The sequence below is a fragment of the Melospiza melodia genome, chromosome 6, assembly GCF_035770615.1.
Source record: "Melospiza melodia melodia isolate bMelMel2 chromosome 6, bMelMel2.pri, whole genome shotgun sequence".
NCBI classification, from domain to species: domain Eukaryota; kingdom Metazoa; phylum Chordata; class Aves; order Passeriformes; family Passerellidae; genus Melospiza; species Melospiza melodia.
Genome location: NC_086199.1, coordinates 25,347,671 through 25,359,872, shown reverse-complemented (window position 1 = coordinate 25,359,872; position 12,202 = coordinate 25,347,671). Strand labels below are relative to the sequence as shown.

At 41.0% G+C, this 12,202-nt stretch overlaps 1 protein-coding gene across 10 annotated transcripts in view; it reads right to left on the bottom strand.

The window, feature by feature from the left end:
• Positions 1-1,152: 1,152 nt before the first annotated feature.
• RALGAPA1 (Ral GTPase activating protein catalytic subunit alpha 1) overlaps positions 1,153-12,202 on the bottom strand; it is a 129,169-nt gene continuing 118,119 nt past the window's right edge. For 6 of the 10 annotated variants that reach the window (XM_063160362.1, XM_063160358.1, XM_063160361.1 and 3 more), the window contains 2 exons: positions 4,085-4,199; positions 1,153-2,506 (listed from right to left, as the gene is read on the bottom strand). In XM_063160362.1, coding sequence (XP_063016432.1) covers positions 2,410-2,506; positions 4,085-4,199 — 212 coding nt within the window. In that variant the 3' untranslated portion in view covers positions 1,153-2,409. The remainder of the gene's footprint in view (positions 2,507-4,084; positions 4,200-12,202) is intronic. The other 4 variants (XM_063160359.1, XM_063160365.1, XM_063160368.1 and 1 more) reach the window with 2 other exon arrangements.

Genomic DNA, 12,202 nt, shown 5'->3' with positions numbered 1-12,202 from the left:
TAGGACATGAAGCAGTCTTTAGACATGTTGCTAAAGCACAGGTGATAGGCTACCTTCCTTCTCCCTAACGACACCTACCTTTAGCAAAGCAACCCGCGGTGTGTGTTCCCTGGCTTTGACAGTGCTCTGGCCAAATGCTTTGAAATGCTGTTGAATTTACCAGCTACTGACACTCCAGCCACTATTTATTTGTTTGTTTATTTATTTACTTATTTATTTTTTCCATGAGTGCTTGTTTCTAAGTGTGGTAGTAGATGAGGTTAAAAATAAGGGCAAGAAAATTCAATAAAAGATTTAAAAGAAAGCTCATGCCTTTCTTGAATTCAGCAGGGCAAAGTGGGTCAGCTGGTGACTTCTGAAGAACCAAACTGATCCCAGTTACAGTCTTTGTTCTAACGCTCTCTCTGACGTGAGCATGCAAAATATTTCAATCTCTCGATTAGCATCCTCTAAAGCAATTATTTCTGTAGTTTTATATTTTGCTACACACAACAAAAGATGTATCATGCCCAAAGGCTGCGAGCAAGCGATAAGTGCTTTATGTTAAATGTGCTTCACGGACTTTGTCATTTTAGTTCCAGAACCTGGACAAATGAATTAATACAATATAACCTAATGCAGCCAAGATTTGCTTTCTGACAAAGGAGGCTAAACTTGCAATTCAGTAATATGCCAAAAATAAAGCATGTTAATTTAAGTTGTGCATTTTTCTGTCATTTGTTGACAACAGAGACTTAGGTAAAAATGCCTCTTTATGGAATTGAATGAGTTTGCCCCTGGAGAAAGTCACTAGTTTTTTGTTTTTTTAAATCATGGTTCCTCTTTCTCTCCTTGTGTAGTCAAAGATGAAGGGCTGCAGACCCAAATGTGATGGTTATTAACTGCTCCTACAATTGGCACCTGAACAACCAGCCTGCCAGAGGGAACAGCCTATGTTTTGTATTCCCTGCAGAGCTCCATGCAATCTATTTTCAAGATCTGGGGAAAAGTTTTCAGTTGGGCATTCTTGAGAACTTGTGTGTGCTTTTTTAATACAAAGGAAAACTAAGCTGTGTATTGCATTTAACTGTTTCATGTGCATGTAATACACAGTTCTTCTACAAATTGGACTAAGAATCTAATCAGGGAAGTGAATAACTAATATACAAAAGGTGGTAAGAATAATTTTATTGGATTATTAAATAACATGTTTTCTCTTCAACCATTACAAATTTGTAGATACTACATGAATGACAATACATAATTTCTTTTTTTATTGTTGTCCATATATTTACACATGCAGTTAGTACCGATGCCATGCTACATTTTGTTAACAGCATTTTGTTGTTTACTAGACTCAAAATGTGAGCATTTAATTTTCTGTAGGAAAATACCTCTGGGTGGGTGGAACTCATGTACTAATCTGCGCTCACAAGGTTGAAATTATCAGCATTTCAGGCCAGGCTCCTGGAGCATGTTCCCTTTTCTTCCCTAGGACCCATCATCACAGCAATGAATTTCTATCAGGAAAGTGTTTGTTTTTATTTTTTTTTTTAATGTAAGAAAAAAGAATATACATCTAGATGAAACAGCATAATGATAATGGCTAAAATTCATGAAACTCAATGGCATTTACTATTGACACCACTTGGAAAAGCAAACATTATAAAAATATTTGGAAGCCGAGCATAAATAGAATTTCAGAACAGTGATTTTTTTTTTTCTGGCATAGATTATCTGCAGAATTAAGAAATGATACATCGCTTTATGATGAAAGGGTGCTGTGAGCAAATTATTTCATTGGATTCTGTGATACTTGAAACGCCATTGAACTATTTTATCCTCAACATAAATAATCTGTACACATCTTGTGCATTAACATTGTGACATCTGACAAAGACTTTACAAATGCAACTTCAATTTAAAATTGTACATTCATTTTCAAATTGTACATATTTCTTTCTTTGTTACAGAGAAAATTGCAATGGGGCATAATAAATATAGTGTAATCCAACTGCAGTCTCTAATTCCATGTTGACTCAAGATCAACCAGAGTTAAAACCCAAAGTTAATCATCCATAATCATCCAAGTAGATAAAAGGTGCAGGGTACAAACTGCACTGCAAAGGAAAAAAAAGGCTGACTGGAGTTTGATAAAAAAAAAAAAAGCTAAATTATTAAAGTAAAATTCCAGTGTCACTGTTTAAAATAAACATACAGAAAAGGAGTATGCAGGGCACGGGTGCACACACATTTGAGACATTATCCTTGAATGCACGGCGTGAGCAGTAAAGCCCCGAAGGCGGTGAGTGGCTGCGGGAAGGGTGGCCAGTGCTCCTCACTGGAAAGCTGCAGGCATCTCATCTCGCCCCTTAGGACTTGTTGGCTGAGCCGGAGGAGCGGCGCAGCTTCATGGACATGCGGCTCTTGCTAGTCCGAGGAGACATTGGAGAGGCTAAGTCTGTTCCATCCACCTGTGCTGTTGCTGCTGCTGGAGTTTCTCCCGGCTGAGTCTCTGGGCAGAAGCCTGCAGAGGACAGCAAGAACCAGAGGCGTCAGTGCCGCCTGCCACACTCGCAGCACGGGATCTCTTAGCAAGGGGCTGACAGGAATTTCAGTGCTGCTGTCACTGCCACAGCATCTCCTAGCCCTTTATCAGCTGTGGGTGGTGGTATTGCTCATGGAATTAATAACTGCCACAAATCCACCCCTATAGAAAAGATGATTGCAGAAACCACTGAGCTATGGGACTGCAGAACCCCCTTGCTCTGAGCAATTGAGGCAGCACTGAAGTGGGCAAAGTTCTCCCGCTAACCAGGAAAACAAACAGCTCCAGTTCCCTTGCAGGGATGGGGAATCATTGGTCAAACCACAACCCAGAAGAATCCAGTCTTTAATGAGAACATGAAGGTTAACAGCTCATTGCACATGAAGGGAGCTCTAGGAATGCTGCTGAAGAGGTGGAGTGAATTGGGGGCCAACTGAGAGAGCAAAACATCTTCTCCCATACCAACTTTAGTTTGTGCTTCAAAAGGCAAATTCCTACAGGGCCCACAAGGCAGAAGCTTGAACAGATTGTACTAACTGGATGCACTATATGTTAACGTTTCTTTGTAAAAGGAACAAGATGAATTTGAGACAATGATATGTAATTCATCAGCCCAGTGCCCAGAGCTATGCTCCAGCGGCCCCAGAGTCCTCACTGCAAGGGGACAGAGCTCTTTCCTACAAACAGCCTGTCTCCACACCTTCTTCCATAGACATACAAAAGGAAAAGGAGAAAATATGAAATCAAAATTACATTCTCCTTCCCATGCTATAGAAAATTAATACTATTAACTCCCATCTATAAAACTAAACTGCATTTTCATTAGTCATTTACAGCCACTGGCAGTGTGATTGAACTTAACTACCACAGTTGCCTCTGAAGGCTTCTCACCCATATAATTTAGAGACAGAAGCCTGGTCCTGCAGGTGTCAATGGGGAAACCCCTGTGGACTGCAGTAAGCCAGAAATCACTTGCTATTTCTTCCACATCATGCTATTACTGGTAATTCTTTAAAATAATAATGCAATAATCAGAACTGAAGATCTCTCTGCCTCAGTATACATTTCACAAATAAAGGGTGGAAAAATAATTCAAAAGTGGTCATGATTTATCTTGAAAGATTCCAGTAAAATCAAGTGAGGTCATAAGGTAAGAAATCTAGGAGCAAATTTAAAAGATTGCCATAAACCTGTGGTATTTAGCAATCTGGCTGTTCTTGCCTGGTACCTCACCTGCCTGCTCCAGAGCAAGAGCATGGTACTTTCTATCTTCAAACTGACACGACCCATCAGAGTGACAGGGGAGAGAAAGGGCTGTTATTTGTTCCCCAGCTGGTGACAGTAATTTTGTTCATGAACTAGGTACTTCACTGCCAAACAATCTGGAAAAGCATGATAATGCCTGACTCACTGTGCCTTATAGAAAAGGCAAGCAGGGAAACATGCATTTGCATTTTCTGAAATTCTATCTTGTTCTGATTTTACAAGAAATTAAAGCATTTCAAATGGTGGGAATTAGAGAATAGAAAATAACCGTTGTTGTTTTGCACAGCATACCATTCACAGCTAGCGTGAAAGACCTTCCGTTTCAAGCCTTTGCCCTTTACCTTGATGTGGCCAATGCTTTCTAGTGGAGGTTTTGGAAGGAGAAGAAATATCACAGCATTTCTTTCTTTGTTGAGAATGAAGAAGTGATGAGGAAGGAGGAGTGGAAAGAAGTGAGGAAGGGGGAGGAGAAAAGATAAAAGATAACAGGTGTGAGACATGAGACACGAACCGCAGAGATTGAAGGGTATTAACAGATGAGCACAGAAAACGGAATTTCGAATTTCATTATGCAATTGCTGCTCATGCTACAGGTTAAAGAGAGTGATGAGTTAGTTATGTGCAATGAAGCAACAGCTCTGAAATACGGCATCATACTTACCAACTAAGCATTACAAGAAAAAAAAGGAAGGGAGAGAGAAAGAAAAGAATTCTATAACATTATCCAGATCCAACAACCTTATTAATAGCAACTGAGATACATCCTAAACACTGTCTGAAATGCTTGCTTAACATTGGTGAAAACAGGTAAATACTCACACACATACACACAACTGATAAGGAAAAACAAATGGCAACTTGATATATGGCTTCTGTTCTCCAGCTGTTTCACAGTTCTGAATACATTAAAATTATAGCCAGTCTTAACATGATACTCCTGAAATCATGAAGCAAAAGTAGCTAGTTTTAAGCTAGCTAGTCTACATTGAAGGGTTAAACCCTAGTGTGAAATTTTATCATGGGCTTTTGGAAAAAGAAAACCTCAGTCTGCCCCATTATTTCAATTAAAGTATTATTCCAGTTGTAGCTTAAAATTTTGTTTCTAATTCCTGTGGACACAAGCACAATTCACATATAACAACATTTTTTAAGAAGAAGCTTAGAGCTATTGAAGAACAGAAGTCATGTAAAGTGATTTTCACATCTGAACATACCACACCAGAAGAGTGAAGAACAACAGCACTTAAAATAGATTTAAAGTCTGACAGAAATTAGCAGATTAATTAGTAACTAAATTTCTTTGGATTTTAGATAAGCATATATATACATACATACGCTCACACACACATGAGGATATTAAATATGGTATATAAAAATTTTGCAGATTTTGCTTCCCCTTTGGAGTTCTAAAATTTTCAGTATAAAATGCTATTATCTTTATCTCTCTCCACAATTGTCCTGGTCAGGAAGGGGTAATTTTTGAGGTCGCCAGGAGGGGGTATGGCTAGGACCTGGAGGTTATTCTATAGCATCCTGTGCCATTTTCTGGGGAAAGGCTCACTTCTGGGTCAGTGTAGTGTGGTGGAGGGAATGGTTGGGTATTATTGTGGGGTGGTTCACCTCCTACATCAAACTGTTGGCCTCTTTCTTGTACCCTCCAGCACTGTTGTTGTTACTGTATGTTTTCTTATCTCATTGATGCTTCCAGTAAAAATTGTTCTTATCTCTTCAGCTTTACCTTTTATGCCTGCAATTCTCCTCTCCAGCCTGCACAGGAGAAGGGGAGTGATAGAGCAGCACACGGTTTGGAGCAGCACATGGGTTCAGTGGGAACATGGAATTGGAGAATACCATTCCTAAAACACAACAGCCTTCTTTGGTGCCCAATGTGAGGCACCAAGGGTTGAGACAACAACAGTTCTGCCCAGAGTGAGTTGAAAAAAGATTTGATCTAATCTGATCTGATTAGGTCCAAACCTACTGGTCACAATGTTGCTTGGTCTGCTCGTGTGGGTGTGGTACCTAACCCTGTACATGTTTTTGTATATCCACTATGTGCTCATAATGGTGCTCTTTTTCAGAGCAGGGAGAGGGATTAGGATTGCTTTGTTGCTGTACTATGGAGTATCAGTTTATGACATGGTAAAATAAAGGGCAATTAAGGTCATTTGGGATGTGTATTCAGTGTTTCCCTTCTATCCTTACTCAGGCACTAGTTCTGGGGGCCCATTAATAATCACATCCAGTCTTTGGGGGGAAATGGGGAAGATGATTTTCCCAGCTTTTCACCCCCTTTTCCTCCTTCAGACCTCTTAAAACAGCTTCTGAGAATTTTGAATTCCTGTTGGATGTTAAGGAAAGCATATTTTTGTTGCTAAGTCTGCCACTTCTCCTCAGTGCAGTCTACATCATATTTAGAGTCAGGCCAGAGATTTCTTGGGAGGTCATTCAGAGATCTGCCCTGAGGGTGGATGGTCATGAGTAGCACAGAATGCAGGAGAGAATGGGCCAGTTTTTGGGGAAATTCTCTTCTCTAATGATTTAGCAGTTCACCTACACAAGCCTGATAAAGTGACAGAATATTTGCAAGGAGAATGCTGTGGCAGCTCCAGAGAGGAGCAATACAGAAGATGTGTGTGCATCTACATGATGTACTTTTACAGCCAACTTCTCTACCCAGGCAGTGATGTCTTGCCACAGTTCAGTGGCCCAGACAGTTTCCTTCACAGAGCATTTGCCATCATGCACGAGTCAGAGTAGAGGCCATTCCCCTCATTCACCTGAGGCCAGCTGGATGGCCTTCAGCTCTGCACCCTGACTTGATCTACCTTGTCCCTCAATAGCTTCTGTGACTCGCCGTGTAGGACTCCACATGTCATCCTTCCATTTTTGATGTATCCCTACAAAATGCTAGCAACCATCAGTGAGGAGAGCATATCCTTCTTCATTTTCTGGTAGCTGATTACATAGGGGGGTTGGAGTTGAAGAACTACTGAAGAACGTTCAAGAATGGACAGGTGGATCGGGCTGCCAAGATTTAAGTGTCTCAGGTGGATCTGGACTGGAACATAAGGGTGAATGATTTCTGACTTGGTGGACCCCTAACACCTCAGGTCATCAGGGAAGAGATGCAACATCCAGATGGGCTTGTGATTGACACTATACCCCAGATTATCCATAACCATGAAACATGCACTGCAATCAGTCAGGCTAAATGGGTAAAGACTCTCTGGTGTGGGGGACGAGGGCTGAAATTAAAAATGTGAGCAGGCCTGGCAGTTTGATTACATTGCACTCCCACAAATCTGCCTAGTGCTATGTGCTGACAATGGTGAGACAATAGTGAATGGCTGGGACACACCCTGTGCCTCACATCACTGCCCAGAACACCATCCTGGAAACAGCTCATGTGGTGACACAGCACCCCCAAAAGAACAGAGCTGGACAATGGGACTCATTTCAAAAATATCCTCATAGACACCTGGGGCATCATATTCCCTATCCTGCACCAGTGTCTGGCAACAAGGAATGGTACAGTGGACTGCTAAAAACCACATTGAAAGCAATGGGTGGTGAGACCTTCAACACTGGGATCTGCATTTAGCACAGGCCCCCTGGTTAGTTAACACTAGAGGATCTACCTTGCTTGCCCTGCCCAATCAAAACCTCAATGTACTACAGATGGATATAAAGTCCCTGTGGAGCATATGAGAAATGTGTTAGGGAAGACAGTTTGGATTAATCCTGCCTCAAGCAAAGACAAACCCATCCATGGGACTGTTTTTGCCCAAGGACATGTGTGCATTTGGGACAGGGAAACACAATGTGTAGCTCCAGGGAATTTGACTTTTGGGTTAGAACAGCCTGAAATGTTGAATTGTATAGAAGTGGTTGCTGAATGGCACTGCCACTGTATGCCAGAACTACCGTGGACAGTGAATATGAACCGCTCCAATTGTGAGCTCCTGGTGCAGCTTGCAACCACCTGACAACCACCAATCCTCCTGCCCTGGAAGATACCTAGGATGGACTGAACCCACAGTCATCAACTAAAGGAAGTCAACAGACACCTTGGAGGGATGGTCATTACCCATGGAAATGGCACTCATGCTTATGTAGATATGAAGATACACGTAATAGTCAAAAGGTGCAGGATCTGGGCATATTGGAGATGGTATAGAATAAAGGGTGGAATATGTCCTGGCTCTGGCCAGGACAGGGTTGATTTCTGCAGCAGCCAGAAGGCAGCATGGCCAGGACACAAAGGTTATTCTATGCAACTTGGTGTCATTTGCCAGGGATGGGGGAAAGGCTCACTTCCAGATCGGTGTAGCATGGCAGAAGGAGCAGTTGGATATTGTCAGGAATGGGGTGTGTCTGTGTCCATGAGAATTGTTTGCCTCTTTCTTGTACCTTCTGTCATTAGTATTGATATTGTTGTTGCTGCTGTTCATTTTCTTATCTTATTGCTGTTTCTAGTAAATTGTTATCTCAACCTGTGCCTTTAATGTCACCAGTTCTCCTCTCTAGCACCTGAGGGAAGGGGGAATGATCAACCAGCATATGGTTTGGAATGGTCTCAGTGGGAATACCGAATTGGAAAATACCATTCTTAAACCACAATAATATATTTAGTTATCCAAAATATAAAAATAGGGTTATATATGAAGGCTTTATGGACAAATGATGTGGAGTCAGAAAGAGCTAAAAATAAACAAAGCAAATGTCTTTGGACTTTTAAGAGGCAGAAAACATCGGGAAGTGATCCCTATTTTTCTCCTCTTAGATTTGACAAGTGACAAATACCATAGCTTGATCAGCTATGATATTTTGGGGCCATAATGCAAAGCCATTTCAATTGCCTCTGAACAAGAAGGTGGGTCAACAAAGTTGAAATGCGAGATTTTCAAAGTCCATTTGAAAAATTTAGTATCTTCTAATGATAGTATCTTGGTTATTTGATTCAGAAATCAACTATTCAAATCTAAAATGGAATCCTAACTACACACAGACTAAATTAGAAGTGAGGTGAGATGGAGGAATCAGGAGGTAACAGAAGATATGCGCTGCCATGACTAATCTTGCACATCAGTTTTGACTTTCAAAGGAGAGGCCTGAAAGTGCTGCATGGTAAGACTACTCTCAGTGCTTCTGGCTTTATCACACCTCATTGTCTGGATCAGCACTGCCCCGAGTGCTATGTCTGTGAGTGACCATAGGGGAAAATAATTTGTGTTTGTTGGTAAATTTTGATGGTCTTCTGAGATACTTCAGCATGTCCCAGCTGACCTTCAAGGAAGAGTGCAATCATTTTTGTCCAGCTTGTGCCCTTTGCCACTCTTATATATTTCAGTCCAAATCTGGCCAAGTTATCCATCATGCTTAGCAGCCTTGCTAGAATCAAGTCAGTTATGTCTTTCACTGATTCTGTGAAATGAGGAAAGGAAGAGAGAAGCAGATGTAGAAAGACTGCAGAAGCAGCTGCAAAGCAAGGCAAAAAGGTGAGATGGTCTAAAGACCTGAGAGACCAGAACTGGGTAGAAGAGAGAGAAATAAGAGGCATGAGAAAGAAGACAACAAAATAAGATTAAATTTCTGGCAAAACATCAGCCAAGACCATGTCCAGTGAAGAATGCTCTTCAGAACCTAGCTGGAACTATGTGTGTAAGATAAGCCTATTTCTCTCTGCCAAAAACCAGAGAAACCCTCTAGCTAAATTCCCAGTCTTTCCATTAGTGGTGACTGAGGCAGAGCTAAGAGAGCTTACCATTCCTACAAACTAATGTCCTATTTCAGTCTGCAGGAGGTGGTCATTCTAGAGGTTGTAGTTTGCTAATGTATCCTGGGGCTGTTAATCAGTGTTTTAGAAATTCTGTTTTGCACTATACTTTAAAACAAAAATTGAAGTAATTACACAAGGCAAATGTCACAAGAAAATAAGGTAAAAAAATTAAAACACTAGAAAATGTCAGGATTAAAAATTTTTTGTCCCCTTGTGTATATGCATGGGATGCTTTTTAATTGAACAATCATACTATTTTTTTCAGTAGACCCATTTCATTAAATGTAGAAAGTTGATCTGTTTGGGTTTCTAGCAGTCCACACTGAATTTACTGTCTCAAAGTGCTGAGTGTACCTTCACCCAAGTGGCTGACTTTGGGACAATAGTGTGGAGGGATGGAATGTAAGAAAATAAAGATAGTGCAGAAGGCAGTCTCACACCTGAGGAGTTGCAGCTGTACTAATCACCAAAGATTGGGAACAGGCCTGCCCTTAACAGGCCACAGCCGTGTCCAATAATACAAGTGCTACAAAAGAGTGGGTTAGCTGGGTGAGGGAAGAGTTGGAGTTTGTTGGGTGTGCTGTGAAGAAGAAGGAGTCAGTGCTATGAGGAGCTGCCCATAAGCAATGACCAAGAGGGTATGGAACTTTTTGCAATAAGATGACAACGCAATAGTTCAGGAATGTATAAGGTTTCAGCTTCAGCCATTCCAACATGAATTCTTTGGAAAAAGTCACTAAGTTTTGAGGTTTTGCTCTGATTTGGAATGAAAAAAAAAGAATCCTAAGTTTGTACTGGAGAAAGGATAATGAGAAGTTCTTCCAACCCTTCTAGACACAGAGCCCTCACTTCTGTATTTCAGCTTCACTTCCAATCACAAACCACCACCACCAAGCGTGACTCAGATCCTTCTATGGTGACAAAATCACCATCATTCTCATCTGTGAAGGGGTGGTACAGGGCCAAAAAGATTATTAGTTTCAACGTTTCACAGCAAGGAAGGAGCAGAAGAAAATACAAGCTGTTGCACTAGATTTTTAATTGTGCAAGACTGAAATCACCATTACCTCTACATTCCCCTGCTTCCCTGACTGCACGGTAGCAACCCCAGTTAGTCTTATTCTGGGAGTGGGGCAGTAGAACTGTTCTGAAGGCAGGCTTGAAAAGGCAGGAATGATTGTTGGGACCAAAAAGCCTGATGCTTTTGTCACAAGGAATATACTATGATGAATGTAGAGGGGCCTCTTCAGAAATGTACTGTAATAAGGTACTAGTCTTAGTAGGAAGAAAGGGAACAAAAGAAGACAGAAAAAAGACATGAGTAAGACATGAGTACATTTAAAAGATCAGAATCTTAGCATCATGAGGTCAATATGCCCTTCAATATAATTGAGCTTATCATTGACAGTTCCCTCAACCTAGTCTGTTGTCACAGAGATCTGGTTCACTCAATATCTGCATAGGACGTGTTACCCTATTTAGCAGAGTATTTCCAGTTACTCAATGTAACAGAAACAGCACAAGGTAAAAAACAGAGGCAACTGAATTGCATTCTGTGATTAAGTACAGGTAAATCTCAATTTCTTTAAATGTACACATTCACTACTCTAGTCAGGTTCCTACACATGGGAAGGTGGACTTGTCAGATATTTTGACAGGGCAAACTAAGCTTCTAGATAAACCAGCAGCTGCCACAATCACATTGTACTGAAGAGCAGTCACAATAAAAAAGGAAACAGCTTTTGCTGATGTCTAGGCCTTTGATAAAATAAGTCCATCTGAGAAAACACAGTTTGTTACCAAATGGCATGTTCTCTATTTGCTCTGATTCTCATAGCTCAAATGGAAAAAAATGGCCAATGTGATCACAACAACAAAATGGTAACACCTGGTGATGGGCTGTAGCAGACTCATAGTTTCTAAGATCTTTCTTAGATGGAAAAATGTATTTTCAAAAAAAGGAGAGTACTTTATAAAATTAAACATATTCAGAAGCTGTAATCACTGAGATCATGATCCAATAAAACAATTATATCTATAACATCTAAAATGTGGGAGTTTTTTTTCTTAGCCTCCTCTGGTCAATAACTTTTTATTAAAAGAAGCTCCATATATAAATGAAATATTTTGTATTTAAAAAATGTGATGTATTCTTAGAAACTGGTTAGAAATTTTCAGATGACATGGACATCTGGCTGGGAGCCTGCAAGGTTTTGTCTGAGTCACCTTGAGGGTGATAAATGCACGTGGATTCCCAGGCAGGACTCCAGCACCACTCCTGTGTGTAATCCTGGCACAGTTCAGTGCTCTGCACCTCTTTTAAGAAATCCACCTGTTGCAAGGCCCCTGGAAATTTAGGGGTATCTATTTTTTCAATAGCACTGCTGGTGAACTCTTCTTTGGGATCACAGTCCCTCAGAAATTTGGGTCATCTGCAGCAACGTAGCTCACAGGTGTGCCTCTGCTAGAAGTGGAAACCAGTGGTTTCCAGGCTGACCCCAAGCCCTGGGGTGACCTTTCTGGCAGTGCTATTTTATACCTGCCTCAGGCTGTAGGGTTTGTGCCCTCTAGAGTCAGCTTGGGGGCAGATGGATCAGTGCTGCTCCAGGCACTCTGTGCTGGAGCTG